Here is a 17,163-nt window from a genome sequence, read left to right on the forward strand (position 1 = left end):
GTTTGTTGCAATACCTAATATTGGCCACCAGATAGACCTGCAGTACCAAGCACCGAGTGAATTTGTCTGTCATGCAAGATGAACAGGCTTTTTTTTTTTTTTTTTTTTTTTTTGGGTCCATAGTTTAACATTTCTTGAAGGGGTATCTGCTAGCTTCCTCATTTTTAGTCCCATGAGCTAAACTTGGGGATAGGAGAACATTTTGTCCCCCACTCTTGCTGAACTTTAACCCCAGACAGATGGCTCTTAAGCCCCTCCCCCTTGTTTCAGTACCAACTGTTGCCAAGTAACATCTGTCATATAGGAGCACTGCTCCGGGTGGAGGAGAGGCCTGGGTTGTCATGGAGAGAGAACGGGAGGACGAAGTCGATTATCTGGTGCACTGAGCTGTTTGGGTCTGAGGGACAGGGAATAGGGGTATGCTTTGGGACAGAGGAGGAATTTGATGGTGGGGAAGGTACACGTAGGTTACCTCCTGAAGTCTGAGGGAAGAACTGGCAACTGCCTGCACCAAGAAAATATACAGCAGTTTTTATTTATTTTTTTGATGAGGATGGGCAATTTGTTTAGGATGAGGAAAATGTGTGTGTGAGAGAGGGAGAGGAAATGTGTTGGGATGTTGTCTTACACCCCACTGCCCTGGATTAATGTCTAATGCAGAGCTTTGATATTGAGCTCCGATCAGCTGCTTAACTCTTCATCGCTGCATAACGGCAAATAAAACATTTGCAATATAATCAAATCAGCGATCTGACAGTCACATGCAGGTAGATCTGATTTATTACCAGGCAGTGTGTTGTAGAACTCACAACAGGAAAGTGGTACGTTTGGTGTGGTGTGTGCCTGGAGGTGGCGGGTGAAACCCCCCAATGCCGTGGTCTGTTCCAGGGTGACCAGCTGCAGCCTTCTGGGCTCACCAGCACCTGGTGCTGCCCGGGCTTCCCAAGATGATGTCTCTCACACACATGGACTTGTATTCATACGTTTGGCTTTCTTTCCCACCAGAGCGTCTGCAACCTTGCACCTCTGTTTTGCGTGCAACTTATATAGTGTGCTTTGTCGGCTGTTGCAGCCTTAGGTGTTTCATGATAAAATGGTTTAATAAATGGCTAATGTAGGGGGGCTGCTGGGTGGCACCGCACTGTAGCTCACGACCGCCCCCCATGCCCACTGGCCAGTATCTCTGAAGGGCCACATGAAAGTGCAGATTGCTTCACTCAGACCTGGGTCAAAAACTTATATGCTCAATTGATCTTGCCTGGTGCATTTGAGCCAACCATGAGGACCAGAAAGTGGGGTTTCCTATGAAGAGTATTTCATAGGCTCCGATCCGCCACACATGCTCAGAGGCATAGAGAAGTATTTGAATCCAAAACAACATATTTGACTCACGTCGGATCGCTCGGGGTATGGGAGGGTTAAGTCCGTTAGGGGTCCAAGTTTCATCACCAACTAGCCTGCCCCCCGGTCAATCAGGTGCCTGTGGACTGCATGTTCAAGCTGCTTATGAAAGGTCTTCCTCTGACTCCACTCTACACAAGCTTCATGTTAGTTGCTTGGTGACCCGTATGCGTTTCTACACTCGCATTGGACACCAAATTTAAATAAAGGCAAATCTAAGTGAAGTGATGGATAAAATATATTGGAGCAAGACTCTTAAATGGTGCAAGGGATCTCTTTCAGGAGATTATCACGGTAGTCCAAAGCCTGCCACCAGTCATTATCCAGGGTTATAAATGGACACAAAATGAAAAATGACAGAATGCTGGTAGATACTGCTGCTGTACCCTTGAGCAAAGTACTTTGCTTGAATTGCTTAAGCATACATCAAGGGTGCACAGCAAGGGCCAAACCATTTCAGGATTTTGAGGTAACTTCTGCTCTTATTTAATTAGCTCAATCATACTGCATCTTGGTCATTTGTATAAGCACTGGCTACAGTCACAGACTGCAGGTGTATCCTAAAGATTTCACTGTGATCCAGTACAGGAGTGAACCAGTGTAATATATAGAGCTGTCACAAAACTAAAATGAAAGTAATTGGTTGGTACAAAAACCGGCACACCGAACGACCCTCCAGGACCGGAGTTTAGCATCCCTGGTATATATCTGGCTGTAGAAATGGACACTAAACAAAAAAAAAAAAGGAAAAACTTGTGCAAGTTGCTCTGGATAAGAGCTACGAAATGACAATGATGTATTATGAATAGAAGTAAATGGGTGTCATGAGACCATGGTGCGTTACCGTGTTCAGTTAACCAGTAGCCTGTAGCCTCTTGTCTGCAGTAAAGAGAGAAAAGCAGGCCAAGGGTTTTGGGAGTGCCGCCCCTCTGGTTCCCCTGGTTTTACCCGATCAGGCGTCTTCTGCGCTCACTGCACAGGCGTCTCTCCCCCTCTGAGGCGTGGATTCTGCACACGCTCAGATTCCACGGGTTCTCTCTCTTTGAAGTTCCCCTTCCACTCTCCGTGCATCGCTCGGGGGTTAAGCTCTTGGCTCAAAAGCTACCGTCCTGACCCTAGACCCTGAGATGGGGGAGGAGTGGGTGATGCAGAGGAGACAATGGGGTCCTGCGGGCCCCGGAGCCAAAAGGATGGTGAAAGAGAGGCGGTCCCGTGCCTGTGGGTGAATAGGAGAGAAACTGATTATGCCACAGGTCTGTGTGACAGTGGAGTGCTGCCTCATGAACCCCAGAATGGGCCGGTATCACACAGGGTTGACTTGGTTCTAGTGTTTACCGTGTAGCAAAGTCTTGCTTGTTTCATGCACGTGTGTGGTTCACAGGATGTGGCCTATGGTTGCTCTGCAAATTGCTATAGCCAAAAAAAAGTGTGCGGTAGACTTGCCAGGTCTTGTAATGCACGGAAAGTGCTTTTGGGACATCCACCTGTATTGGGGCTTGTGCACATTTACACAACTGGAGAAAGCTGCACATGTACTTAAAATCAGGTAATCCCTCACCAAGAAAATTGATAAACTGGTACCTGTTAGGGAAGACGAGGATGAGATTGTTCCTTTACAGAATATAGTGTGAACTATAGCTAGTAGGCAAAAGGTGCTTTATTTGTGTCTTAATTACAACTATTTTACAACAGTTTACTCATCAAATGTTTTTTTTTTGTTTGTTTTTTTTGCTCAAATCGTTCTAATGCAAGGTACCAGAGCATTCAATATGTTGGTAGCATCTAGCCGTGACAGATGGACAAACAGACAGACAGATGTTACCAACTGAAAGTTCACAACCTGAGACAGAACATGCCCCATCTGTCCCCCAGGTTCTTAAGCCCCTCCCCTGCCCTCTCAGCATCCCCACCCAGAATCCGCATGACATTCTGCCCCGTCTGTCTGCTTTTATTCACACGCGCGTCTTGAGAAATATATCTTCCCTGTTTTTCTTTCATCTGTCCCTCCCCTTCTGAACATCCAGTTTTTTTTATACACACATGTTGACTTGCAGTTGGAATCTATTATGCAGTGTGTGTGTGTTTGTTTGTTTTAATTGATTGTAGTTATACTTGTCCATGTGAGTATATTAGAGAACAGCAGTTGCGGATTAAAAATGGAATTACCGTATCATTGAAAGGAAGGCATTTTAATTTTCCCAGCATTCTTACCCACACATACACACAAACCCCAGTGTGGCAATGGCTAAAAGGACAATTGCATTAACTGACCCTGACCCTGGATGACCCTTTGGCCTCTGTCACCTTTCCCCAGACTTGGTGGTCTGTGTAAGACTGAAGCAGAGCAGGAGAGCGTGTGAGATTAGATGGGGCAGATATCTGATAAAGGAGAAAGCACCATCGTCCTCTCCTCAAATGTCCTTCAGTGCTTAAAACCTGGCATGTCTTCTTATTTGATGTATATACTCCCAGAACTGGTCCCAGAGCTTTGCTTGTACTGTCTGCCCTGTAAGTGAGTCCTGAGACCTGTCTGCCTTCTGAAAGGTGCACTGCAACCTGTTCATGTTAACTGCCAGGGCCCAGGTCCGACAGTATTCCTCCAGCAGAGCCAAACTGGGCCTGTCTATCGTTCTCTGCCTCTTTCTCTTTCTTTCTCTCCATCTTTCTCAGCTCTCCTTCGGACACACAAACCCTCCTACCTCTCCTTTCTTTTTGTGCCCCCTTCCAAAAGGGCCCCATCTGTCCCTCTCTCTGCCCATTGTGGAGTCTCAAAGCCGGGCGACTTCCACAAAGAAGAGGGCGTGCAGTGGGGGGCCAGAGTAAACATGACAGCATCCAGATCCTATTAGAAGCTCTTTAACTCTGACTCGCTCTCGTTCGCATGAGTGTCGAGGGAGACGGGGCGTAACCTGCACCCCGATACCCCAGAAACTTCACCTCTCCCCTCCACACTCATTTTTCAATTGGAAAAAAAAAAACTCTTCTCATATTCCTTGCTGCTGTGTCCGTTCCCTTCCTCTTTCTTACTTTCTTCAGATTTTCTGTCCATTTCCCCCTTTCTGCCCCTTCTGCTCTCTCTTTGTCTCGTCATTCCGGAGTTTCTGCAAAATGAGCTTGTCACTCTGGATCTGAGCACAATAGATCATAATGTAATGTAATATAAATTGTTCCCCAAAGACTGTAGGGCGCACATGTTAAAATGACATTTCTGTTTGTCTTGTTCTTCCTGCTTGTCTACGACCCTGAGTGGCAACATTTGGTTCCAGGGTTAATGATCAGAGCTGAGGGATCAATATCATAACACGTTCTCCAGGGTCACCAATCTGTGACTTTGGTCAATGGCCACAAGTCCAGGGCACAGCTTGAGCAGTGTGTGCTCCTGCTCACAGACCCACTCACCGTTCTCGGGATTAACCACCTACAATCCGCTTGCTCCCTCGAAGCGATCGTCTTTTGCACAAACGTTTGACACTTTGAGACCTCTCCAGCGCTCTGCGTGGCTCTTCTTCCTTCTCAATCACTTCTTTTCTTCCCTTCTTTTCCTCAGTAACTCCCTCCCTCCATCTGATCACTCCCTCCTGCCACCCCTCCACCTTAAACTCTTTTCCCTCGCCCTTTATTCCCGTACCCCCATCCCGCCGTCTTACCCCCGCTCTTCTGGCCCCGCGCCCGCCGTCCCCCTGCTCCTGCGCGTGTGTTCCCTGCCGCGGAGGAGGAGGATCGCGGTGTTAGTCCCGGCTTAAAAGCAGGGGATTACGGAGGAGCAGACACTGATTAAACCCTTCCAGGCTCTGCTTTGGCCCCATTAATACAATCTTAATCACAATGCTTTATCCCTCAATCTCATCCCTGCGGCTCAGGACCTTTCATTTAGCGCGGGTCGGAGCTGTTTGGTCACTGGATTAGCGCAGCTGAAAGAGAAAAACAGGAGAGGGATTCAGGCAGCACTTTAATGCTCCATCAGCCCTCCCTCCCATCCCTCCATCCCCCAATCTTGCGTTTTTTTAATCAGAAGCCTGCCCCCCCCCCCCCCCCCCCCCATTCTCCCAAACCATCCCCCCCCCCCCCTTCAAAGCCCCCCAAGGATGATTTGCATTGGGAAAATGTGTGGCTTTTCTGTGTCGCAGACAGGAGAAAGTATGGAAAGAGAAGAGCTGTGGAGTAATACCCCTCTTCTGTTTTCTTGCCACCTTTACAGCGCTGCTTAAAGCTCCGGACTTGTGACTGGCAGTTAGCGGTGGAGCAGGCCTGGTTTTGAAAAGTGTGGATGGGATGATGCCTAGTCTAGTCGCTAGGGAGTGAGTGATGTTCCAGCAAATAGGGAGCGGGACCTCAGTCACGCCCCCTCCCTCAAACTATGCCTATAGCAGTTAGACTGAATGGGCCCCCACTTTAGTCACTCTACGGGGGAATCAGATTGACAAGACGGTCATTTATCATGATGGGAATGTGATTGCTCTTGTCAGTGCTGGCAGGGTAGATGGAGCTAGCCATTTTTCAGTATCCAGGCTTAGCGTTTTGTCCCCCCAACACACAGAATTTGTGGGTTATGATTGCATTATTGTCAACCCACAGGGAGCGTGGAACTCTCCTCGTGCCCTGGGTGATGTAATAACAGCATCATTACGTCAGGTGTGTGAACATGTTTTTTTTTTCTGTTTGGCACCTGTTGAGATTTTGCTAAATTAATATATGGATGTAAACAAAGATGTATGAAACCCTATCAGCAAGCCCGATGAAATAGTCCTCTCTTACCCTGTTCATTATTTATACATTTTAAAGCATGCAGTCTTTCACTTCAAATAGCTTCAACATGTTAACATTTCTTAGATTCACAAGGTATATTAATATTAATCAATTATGCAGCAAACATATTTCAAAAAGTGAAACAAAAAGTGAACAGAAGATAAAATGACTACAGATTCTTGCAATTCCATCTCCTCCCCTCTTATCTCTCAACTTTTTTCGAGTGTGTGTGTGCATGCAGGTGTGTGCAAGAGAGAGTCTGTTTGTTTCTCTATTCAGTGTGTTATGTGCTCTTATGTGCCACTCGAGAGGCTGCAGTAAAGCTCTTTCCAGAATTCTATCTGGATTGTCAAGCAGCATTCAGTTTGCTGTATTCACAGTAGCCCACATCACTGGATTCTAGATGACAGCAGTGTGCTCACGATTCAGATCCAGGCGAAGGAAGAAGACGGTTGCAGCTTCCGTAGCTGTGGCTACCAAAAGCTGCTGATCCGGGTAAATGGACTACAAACTGGGGTCAGCCGGTCCGCGGTAAACCAGTTGCAGTTTCCGTAGCAATTGCTACTAAAAAGCTGCTGATCTTAATACAACTGGGGTCTGCATTCTGCTGTGAACCAGCTGCAGTTCCATAGCCACTGCCACCGTGGTCCAGCAGGGACCCCGCACTTGACAGCCCAACCTGAGCAGGTCAGGTCACAGAGCACAGGCCCAGGAGGCGTGTTGCTGCGCTCCCAGGCGGCCGCTGCCCCCCTTCAACATCACTTCAGTTTCTGGGAATCCCAAACCACAGACCCCTGGGCGGAGGCTACGCTGTACCACCCACTGTACCACCATCTACATTTCAGACACTGCCCTCCCAGATTCAATGACTCACAGTGTCTGTGGTCAATAAAGTCCCTAACCCTCACCCAGCAGGCTACATGCCTTCTGGAGAAGGATGCTAATGAGTGTTTAGAGCCTCACGCACAGCAGTGACTTCTACTCAACAATCCTTTCAAATCCAATAACAGAAGGTGAGTTTCGCCCCATCCTTAATCTGCGAGGCTTGCACAGCTTTCAAAGGTCTTGCCCTTTCATATGCTGGGTACAGGGGACATGGAGTGTCATGTAGGGGGTCTGGATCACACCCATGGACCTAGAGGATGCATGTTTTAATTTTCCCATTGAAAACATGCATCCTCTAGGTTCATTTTCCCTTACCGAATGTTTCTGCATTGCCTTCATGGGTCAAACGTATCAACAATTCAATAGATTTAATTTCCTTCTATTTTATTGATCTTTCCTTATTTAAATTGGGGCCATTTACCATGAATTCATAAATACTAGGCCATTTGTGTATTTTGCTGTGAATTGAACAAGGGCAAATATGTTTCTAGTATCACTTCTTCATTGATTTTCTTTTTGTTTGCTTGTGCTATAATTATGTTCCATCACAGAAACATGAATATTCTTATGTTGCCGTGGTGACTGTATAATAATCCTTCAACTTTGTGAAGCCTGCAAGAAGCCCCCACCGAGTTATGTACTTCCCCAAGCAATGACTGAATTAATAATATATCTATTTGTAATTCTCTGTATGTGTAGGAATACATTTGTGGTGGAGGATTAGCAGAGTTGGTCTGAACCTGTTTTAAGATAGTATGTGTTGGTATTTTTGTACCCATTCACCCACCCCTGCCCCCATCCCCCTCTTTTTTGCAGTCAACATTCAAATAAATCTATTGGTATTAAACTTTTGAATGATCAAAAAGACAAGATATAAAGACTCATAATGTTTAGAATATTACTCTGCCTCTGTCCCTCCCTTTCTTCCTCTGGCACTCTCGCTCCCTCTTTTTCCCTTTTTCTCTCTCTCTCTGTTCCCTCCATCTTTATTATTTTCCTGTCCTCTCTCCCTTGTCCTTCTCTCCCTCTCTCTCTCCCTCCCTCTCTCTCTCTCCCTCCCTCTCTCTCTCTCCCTCTCCCTCCCTCTCTCTCCCTCCCTCTCCCTCTCTCTCTCTCTCTCTCCCTCTCTCTCTCTCTCTCCCTCCCTCTCCCTCCCTCTCTCTCTCTCCCTCTCTCTCCCTCCCTCTCCCTCCCTCTCTCTCTCCCTCTCTCTCCCTCCCTCTCCCTCCCTCTCTCTCTCCCTCCCTCTCCCTCTCTCTCCCTCCCTCTCCCTCTCTCTCCCCCTTTGGCCCCAGCTGTCCATCAGCCCCCCGCCGGTCCCCCAGCTGTCTCTGCACCCCAAAAGAGGAGCCCCTCATCAATGCAGGTCAGAGGTCGAGAGAAAGAACAGGCTGCTCTTACAATGGACCAGCGGCGCCCTCAAAAACAAAAACAATCGTGCGCAACCCCCCCCCCAACCCCCCCTCGCTGCCGCAGACTGGAAAAGACAAACCTAAGGATATGAGGATGGGGGTTGAATTAGGACAACGGCCCCACAAGTGCAGCCTCCAGACCCCCACCCACCCCCTCTCCTCCTGCCATTGCCACTGCCAGAGCACTCCTACTGCTCACACACTCACATTCTCCCCCGCAATCCATCTCTGCTCCCTGTCAGCCTTCTCTTTGTCCCTGGCCCATAACCACTCATACACTCTGATATCACTTTCCCCATCAAACAAATACACACTGGAGAAGTCAATGACAGACTTCCTTTATTTGCTCTGAAACAAACATAGGCTCTCTGCCCAATGCAGAGCAGAAAGAGCAGCCGTTCCACCCCCACCTGACTATCCCAAACACCAGCCTGAATAACTTCTCCATTGAAATAAGGCTGCACTTATAATGATAAAGAACAGTTGTTTTGCGTTGGTGTTAAATTGGAGCTACTTATATGTCCCTTGGAGTAAGGCACTTATGTATGCTGAGAGTAGCAGTCAAAGTGAAATGAAATGGTTACATACAACCTTGTAACCATAAAGATCAACAGTCTTGTCTTGGGGGTTTGCATGCCTCTCTCTACAGGCTCACAGCTTCATCGACCTCAAAGCAGGAATGCTGTGCTACTCCTGTACTTGACCTGAATCCTAACAGCGCTCTCAAACGCACACTGCCTTTTGATTTAGCTTTGACTCACTGAAAAACAAGCTCACGTTTAAGACAAGGGGTCAGCGCCTCTTGTACATAGTGAGAGCAATCAATCTTTTCAATGTTCCTATTTAATTTTTCTGTGTGAAATGTTTTCATCCAAAATGTCCCAGGCTGAAATAGATGGGGAGGGGATTGTTGGGGAATCCCAGGGAAATGGGCAGAGAGGAGCCCCCCCCCCCCCCCCCCCACCTCATGTCACGGTCACCTGTTCTTTGGCCCTGCATTCCCATGGTCCATTGTGGTGGGACCGATGACATAAACAGCATATTAGCTGATGACACACATGCTCGCCCTGCCCGTGATGGACAGATGGACTCCTGGCAGATGGAGAAATTGTTCAACCATCATTTCATTGAACTCTAAAGTCTCGTATTTATTCAGAAGTTTTTATATAATTATGGAGTTCAGCTCCCATGAAAAACACAATCTTCGCAAAATGAATGTGTGAAATAGTATGAATTTGATTTTGATTGTTTCAAGATATGCCTATCTATATATAGTGAGCTCCATAATGTTTGGAACAAAGATACTTTTTCCTTGAGTTGGCTCTACTCCACAATTTTATATTTGGTTTAAGTGCACATTCTCAGCTTTTATTACAGGGTATTTTTATACATTTTGAATTGTATCTTTTGCATACAATGACTGCTTGAAGTCTTTGACACGTATACATCACCGGGTGCCGTCTCGTCCCTGGTGATGCTCAGCTTCGTTGGGGAGGGGGGCCCATATGAAACGCATGTTGAGTTGGATTCAGGTTGGTGCAAATGACTTGGCCAGTCAAGAATTTTCCAGCCTAAGCAGTATGTTTGGGATCGTTGTCATTTGGTTTGGAGGCATTTGGTTGAACTTGAGCAGATAAGATGTGTCTGTACATTCAGAATTAAGTTTGTTGCTGTTATCACTGAATTCAAATGAGCCAGTATCACTGGCAGCCTACTGTCCATGCCGAAACCGCAATATTTCCACCACATTTCAGATGAGGTGCTTTGGATCTTGGGCAGTTTGTTTTGGCTTCCGAACTTCGCTCTTGCTATCACTCTGATACAAGTTGGTCTTGATCTCTTTTGTCCACAAGGCCTTTCTTCATTATGAAGAGAATTTATAGTCATCAACTGTAGAGGTCTTCCTTGGCCTAATAGAGCTCACCAGTGCTCTCTTTCACCTTAATGATGTTCCAGACCGTTGATTTTGGTAAGCCTAAAGTTTGGCCAATTGCTTTTTGTCCCCTATAACGGGGAGGACTATGTATAAAAAGTGATATAATTCCTTGGTTGGTCACCCAATATGGAAGTAAATATCCTCAAATTAAAGGTGATAGTTTGCATTTGTTTAATTTCCAGTCCAATGAGTACAGAGCCAAAATAACCGAAATTGTACCACTGTCCAAACTTATGGACTGCACTATAACTGCATTTCAAAGTGTATATAGATAGGTGATAGGTATCATTTGCTGCAATAAGAAAGTCAAAAATTTATGGTGAATTTGAGCAAATATGTACAGTAAGTAAAACAATGGCCTGCTGTTCATTGAATACATTTATTTTATAAGTGTAAATAAAATAAATGTTTTCTATTTATATTTGAGTATATAGGGTTTTTAGCAATGTGATTTTTTTTTTTTTTTTTTTTTTTTTTTTTTTTTTTTTAGATAGTGTTTTGTTGGGCGGCACGGTTGGTGCAGTGGGTAGCACTGCCGCCTCACAGCAAGGAGGTCCTGGGTTCGAATCCCCCGTCGGCTGGGGCCTCTCTGTGCGGAGTTTGCATGTTCTCCCTGTGTCTGCGTGGGTTTCCTCCGGGTACTCCGGTTTCCTCCCACAGTCCAAAGACATGCAGGTTAGGCCGATTGGAGAGTCTAAATTGCCCGTAGGCATGAGTGTGTGAGTGAATGGTGCGTGTGCCCTGCGATGGACTGGCGACCTGTCCAGGGTGTATTCCTGCCTTTTGCCCAATGTATGCTGGGATAGGCTCCAGCCCCCCTGCGACCCTGATCAGGATAAGCGGGTTCAGATAATGGATGGATGGATGGATAGTGTTTTGTTAATGATCTATAATTAATGCAGCCAAAAAAGATATTTTCTTCTATATACTCTTTCACAAACCCTTGTCTTAAATATATTATATTACATAAAATAGGATATAGGGGTATAGATTACATTCAAATAATTCCATAAAACACAACTATACTCTTGTTTTTTGTAGTTTTTTTTTGTATTTTTTTTTATTTCAGTCAAAAACATATTTTTTTATCCCAATCTGTTTCCCTTAAAAATTGGACAAAACATTTTTATTTGTACAAAAAATTCTGAATTTGTTGACAATACTTCCACTGATGTCCATTGTTTTTATACAAATATTGTACGTCTCTCTCGCTGATAGGGCAATGGGTGGCGACAAAAATAGAATTGGCCATCATACATGTATAAAAAGGTGACATTGCATAGATCATGGGTGTATTGCTTTGTATTGGGTGATAGGCTATGGCATTTGTTGTGGTTCACTGAGCAAGCAAAAATATAGTCCATGAAAGACCTGATAGTGTTTTTGTAATCTTTGACAGCAGCTTTCATTTTAAAATGGAGCAGCGTTGCTTCTCCTGCTCATTTGAGGACATTTACAGAGATACTGTTATGCCACGTATTACGTATGTATTGGAGGCTAATATTGGGAAAGAAATTGGTTAAATGTTCCTGAACGCAGTCAGTCTGTCTTTCTCTCACTCACTTACTCACTCACTCACCAACCAGAAACCTGGGATGTTTGGTTTGGTTATCTCCCTCAGTACAGGGCCCTCTGAGTACAGGCAGTGTCTCCACTGAAAGACCAGTCAGAATCCTTACCTAGCACATGGTATGTTCTCATACTGAGCTAGACATGAAACGGTATTACTTCATCTCCATAAAGAGCTGCCCATGTATCACACAGTCAGGCTAGCTTCAACAACAGTACCCCATACAGCCCTATACTCCAAGGCTAAGTCCCCTGTCTTGCAAGAGCAAATAGGAGACTGCCTCACACATGACTTTATATATTATATTACTAGGTTTCCTTTCATGTATTAAGTGCGTAATGGGAAAATATTTACATATATTTGATCAACCAGAATAAAAAAACAAGGTTGAGGGCGAGGCACACAGTGGAAATGACCTAAAAGAGTTTAGAATAAATAACTTAAATGCTTAAATCAGTGGCGAAGCTGCCAATGGCCGATACTGTTTCAACAGAAACACAGGTGCACAGCGACACAGGAAAGAACCCACACAAATGACAGCAATAAGAACAACAAAAGGCAAAAGGAGACAATGACGCGAAACAAACAGAAAACCAAATAAATATTAAATACGGATATAAATAAATGCGTTTGTGCTTAGGACCATGTTAGGTTTTAAGTCAGTCATTTTCCTTGGAAGAGCTATTTGACAGGGGTCAGAGTCAGAAGAGACAGGGTTTTTAGGGGTAGGTACTTGGACTGGGTCAAAGTGTGTCCATTGAGTGCTCCTTTACCATTCAAGTAGTCACTCAATGACCCATCTTCAGACGCTGATTTTCCTGAATAGATTCAGCACTGATGCGTCTCAGTTATAAGCGCGGTGATAACTTTGCTTCTCCTTCATTTATTGAGTCAGAGCCCAGCGCAATGGCTCCATGCTGCGTGCTGAAGCAGCCTACGATTCTTCAGTCCCCTTTTCAGTCTGTTGGAATGTATTAACAATGCCCATAATGTGACAACGCTGCCCAGTTCAATTTGGTCTTCAAGTAGGCCTATAGAACAGAGAAGTCTGATGTTGAGAATGACCAATAATGATAACGAGAGTCAATACAATGACAATAAATAAATTAAATGCTCTTCCACCTCTTCCATCTCTTCCACTTTCACAGGTAGTGTTGCAGTTAGGCGGTAGGGTGGTTGGATTTGTGCAGTTTTCACAGGTAGTGTTGCAGTTAGGCAGTGGGGTGGTTGGATTTGTGCAGTTTTCACAGGTAGTGTTGCAGTTAGGCAAGTTAGGTGAAGGGACTCCTTCACATTGAAAATAAGGTTGGATGACATTTTGTTCCAAAACAATAAGCATTTCCAATTCATTTCCCAAGTGATTGCAAAGGAAATTGACTATGAGGGGCTGCATTTACTTTTTTTTCAACACCTGGCTAACACAGCTGCCTGTTGCATGTATTTGTTGCCTTACAGTAAGTCTGTAATGACAAAAGTAAGTAAAAGTTTTTGAAAACAGTCTACTCATTATTGAGCACTTCTGTCTGCTGATACGATGCTCAGTCGCAAACACGAGCCGGCTCCCACCACCGCTGTGACCTTGCACAAGTCACTGAGGCTGGATTCAGGCAGCGTCCAGGCGTGCGAATGGACAGTGTGTAGACACTCCAGACGAGTCTTTAAAATAAATAATGTGAATCTAGGGGCTCAGTCAGGTAGAACATGGAGGGACAGACCGCACGAAGGCGTCCATGTCACTCACTGTAGATGGCACCCATCTGCGCTGCCACCATGTGGGGCGGGGCGAAGGAGTCGAAGGCCATGTCTAGGGGCAGCTCGAAGCGGGACGCCTGAAACAGAGCGTGGCCCTGGGGCCCAGGCAGCCCCGCCATGGAGGAAGGCGGGTAGGGGTGCGAGGACAGGAAGTGGGCGGGGTGTGGGGCGTAACCTCGGTCCGTGTCGTGAGGCGAGGGTTCCTGCTTGAGGGCGAAGTTGCCGCTGATGCTGAGGGGCGGGGTCAGGGGCCCGTCGTAGGGGGGCGTGCCTGCGCTGCACTCGTTGGGGGAGGAGCTCTCGTAAGCCCCGCCCTTGAAGCCCTTCAAGTGCACGAGGTGGGAGGAGTCCAGGGAGCCGTAGGGCGGGCTGGGCAGGCCGGGGGAGGGGTAGCTGAAGGGGTGGCGCTGCTGCCCCGCCCCCATCGCCCCGGGCGCCCCCGGACCTCCCCCCCGCGCGTCGTCCGCGTTGTCGAACGGCGTCGGGGCGGGGCCCAGCTGCAGGCAGCCGGCCACCAGGTTGCTGGTTGGCTGGGACAGGCCCTTGCACAGCATCTCCATGAAGCCCGGGGCCTCCAGGGACTGGCCGCTCTCCAGCACCTCCGACAGGGCCCAGATGTAGTTGCGGGCCAGCCGCAGCGTCTCGATCTTGGACAGCTTCTGGGTCTTGGAGTAGCAGGGCATGACGCGCCGCAGGTTGTCCAGGGCGTCGTTGAGGCCGTGCATGCGCGAGCGCTCGCGGGCGTTAGCCTTCACGCGCCGGGCGCGGAACCGCTCCTGCCGGGCTTTGGTCATCTTCTTCCTCTTGGGGCCCCTCCTCTTGGGCGCCTTCTCACCCTCCTCCTCCTCCTCTCTGCAGTCCTCCTCCTCCTCCTCCTCCCCTTCCTCCTCCAGGTCCTCGCTCCCCAGGTCCTCTCCGCCTCCTCCGCCCCTGCCCAGTCCGTAGCGTCCCACCTGGGCCCCGCTGTCCCTCTCCTGCAGGCTCAGCTCCTCGTCCATCCAGCCCAGAGAGCTCACCAGGTCCGCCACGTCTCCTTTCCCATAGGGTTTGGTCATCATCGTCCCTGAGGGCAGAGATAGTGTGCCGTCAGCACCTGCGCACCATGCACACAAGCCCATATAAAACACACACACGCCCACATAAAACACACACACCCACATAAAACACACACACACCCATATAAAACACACACACCCATATAAAACATACACACATAAAAAACACACACCCATATAAAACATACACACATAAAACACACACACACCCATATAAAATTTGCACACAAACACACACACCCATATAAAACATGCACACAAAATACACATGCACACATACACACACATGCATGTGCGCACACACACACACACACATAGTACACAGGACCATGACCCAACAGCTCTTTCTTTGATTCCTATGTGTTCATGCAAAGCTCTTCACAAATCAGTGCTCACAAGCCCTTGCCAAAAATGTATACACTAAGGACAAAATAAATCATCGGGAGAAGAAATTACATATATAGATATACATTTTATACAACATATTCTGTGTGCATTGTTTGCCCATTCTAGGTTGACTCTAGAAAAGTAAATCTTATAGTAGAGAGTTTTTGGGGAAGAAATACACACTCAACTTAAATTCTCAAGGATGACAGATCTGACCCCTGCCCAGGACTACATGACCGTGTTTTCCACTCAGAGTGAGATACTGATTTTTCCATGGAAACTGCAGTAACAGCAGGAGCAGCAGTGTGTTCAGACTGACTCACTAATGTTCAGAATTATGTTCAACAGTGAAAGGTCTGCTCCGCTAGAGTGGGTGAAATGCTTAATTAAATTACGAAATTATTCAATAACAATAATGATATAACATATAATATAATAATTAAATAACAAATTACTAAATTATTACTTAAATTCTCCTCTTTCGATTACTTTTTACAACTCAAAATGCATTGATTTTGATAGAGCAGGTCACGTATAAATAACAGTCCTGATTAATTATTGTCCTTCAAGAACTATTGTCAATCGATGCATCCATATATGTATGTATTTGCCTTTATAAAAAATGTTATGGGCTCTGCCTTGTGTGGACCTTTGTATGGACCTTTGTCCCATCAACCAGAGAGCTGAAGGATTTAAAACCATCATGGGGTAAACGCAGAGCAGTGTACCTAGTTATTTATACCCAAAGACAATGTCTTTGTAATCTAAAATGAGGTCTGCAAGCATCATTGGATGAAGGATTTCTGGGACCATGTCTAACCAGTGCTGATATCACGACTAAAGGGGGCCGGAGTTGTCTGGCCTACAGGCGAATATGTATATTTTGTGGCCGAGTCCCTTTCATTGGCTGTGACTGGTATGAGTAACTGCCTTGGCTGTTTGGAAGTATGAAAGGCCTGCTGACAAGTCTGATATTTATTGGCCAGGGTTCTGAACAGTCATGTTCTAAGTCCCTGTGTGACCTTTAACCCTAGTTTAAAAAACAAGACACCCGATGGGCAATACATCTACTTTCAGAGAGAGAGAGAGAGAGAGAGAGAGAGAGAGAGAGAGAGAGAGAGAGAGAGAGAGAGAGAGAGAGAGAGAGAGAGAGAGAGAGAGAGAGAGAGAGAGAGAGATTGCACAAAATTCAGCACTCTGTCCTGGACAGCGCCTATAGGTAAAAGGCTTCCTCCAGTCTGCCACCGTCAGTTATGCTTTGTGTGGAACTTTTTTCTCATTTCAGAAGACTTTCAGGCAGCACGTGACTAAAATTACAGAAACATTAAGCCTACTTCAGAGAGATGAGGAAATTACTGTAAAACAAGCTATAGCTTCGACTGTGGTTACTTGGTTATAGCTTGTAGGTATAAAATCCCCATTCATATCATATTTCCCATCCAACAAGCGTTAATGAGCGAACCGAAGGGAAGGGATAAGTTCGGTACTAAGGGGGGTCTAAGCTTTGTGATTCCCCGCTGTTATGTCGCCGTGTTGGAGACGCTGTCAATCTGGGACACAGACGGATTTGCGCAACAGATAAAATGCGCCATTGGGGATTTAATTTGAGGTTAGCCTACATATCGAGTGAATAAATACGGAGCCGACTAGTAGCCAACACGATAAACAGCAAAAAGTAAAACTACTACTACTACTCCTACTACTACTACTACTACTACTACTACTACTACTAATAATAATAATAATAATAATAATAGAAAATAATGATAATACTGTAATGTATTTCATAAACAATTTCATAAAGAAAGTGTAAACCAACTTATTTAGCACCAACTTTTCTGTTCCAGCCAAGACTTCGAACGATATCGTAAAATCTGTGCCAAATAAGCAGTAAATATAACAACAACAAAAAACTTCCTTTACAGTTAACTCTACTTTAAATCGACCCACCAAACCAAGAACTTAAAAGATCTGCTATTACGCATATTCAACGATCTTTTCAATTCACGTCGACCTCAG

General features: G+C 46.0%; 1 protein-coding gene across 1 annotated transcript; it reads right to left on the bottom strand.

Annotated features, from left to right (window-relative positions):
- Window positions 1–13,683: 13,683 nt before the first annotated feature.
- On the bottom strand, window positions 13,684–14,760 carry neurod4 (neuronal differentiation 4). Its single transcript, XM_061258774.1, has one exon. It carries the CDS (start codon window positions 14,758–14,760, stop codon window positions 13,684–13,686), a length of 1,077 nt encoding a protein of 358 aa, XP_061114758.1.
- Between the last annotated feature and the right edge of the window lie 2,403 nt (window positions 14,761–17,163).

Source organism: Conger conger, chromosome 10, assembly GCF_963514075.1.
Source record: "Conger conger chromosome 10, fConCon1.1, whole genome shotgun sequence".
In the NCBI taxonomy this organism is placed as follows: domain Eukaryota; kingdom Metazoa; phylum Chordata; class Actinopteri; order Anguilliformes; family Congridae; genus Conger; species Conger conger.

Excerpts from the sequence above, each read along its gene's own strand:
- neurod4 (XM_061258774.1), bottom strand. The coding sequence starts at position 14,760 with ATGATGACCAAACCCTATGGGAAAGGAGACGTGGCGGACCTGGTGAGC.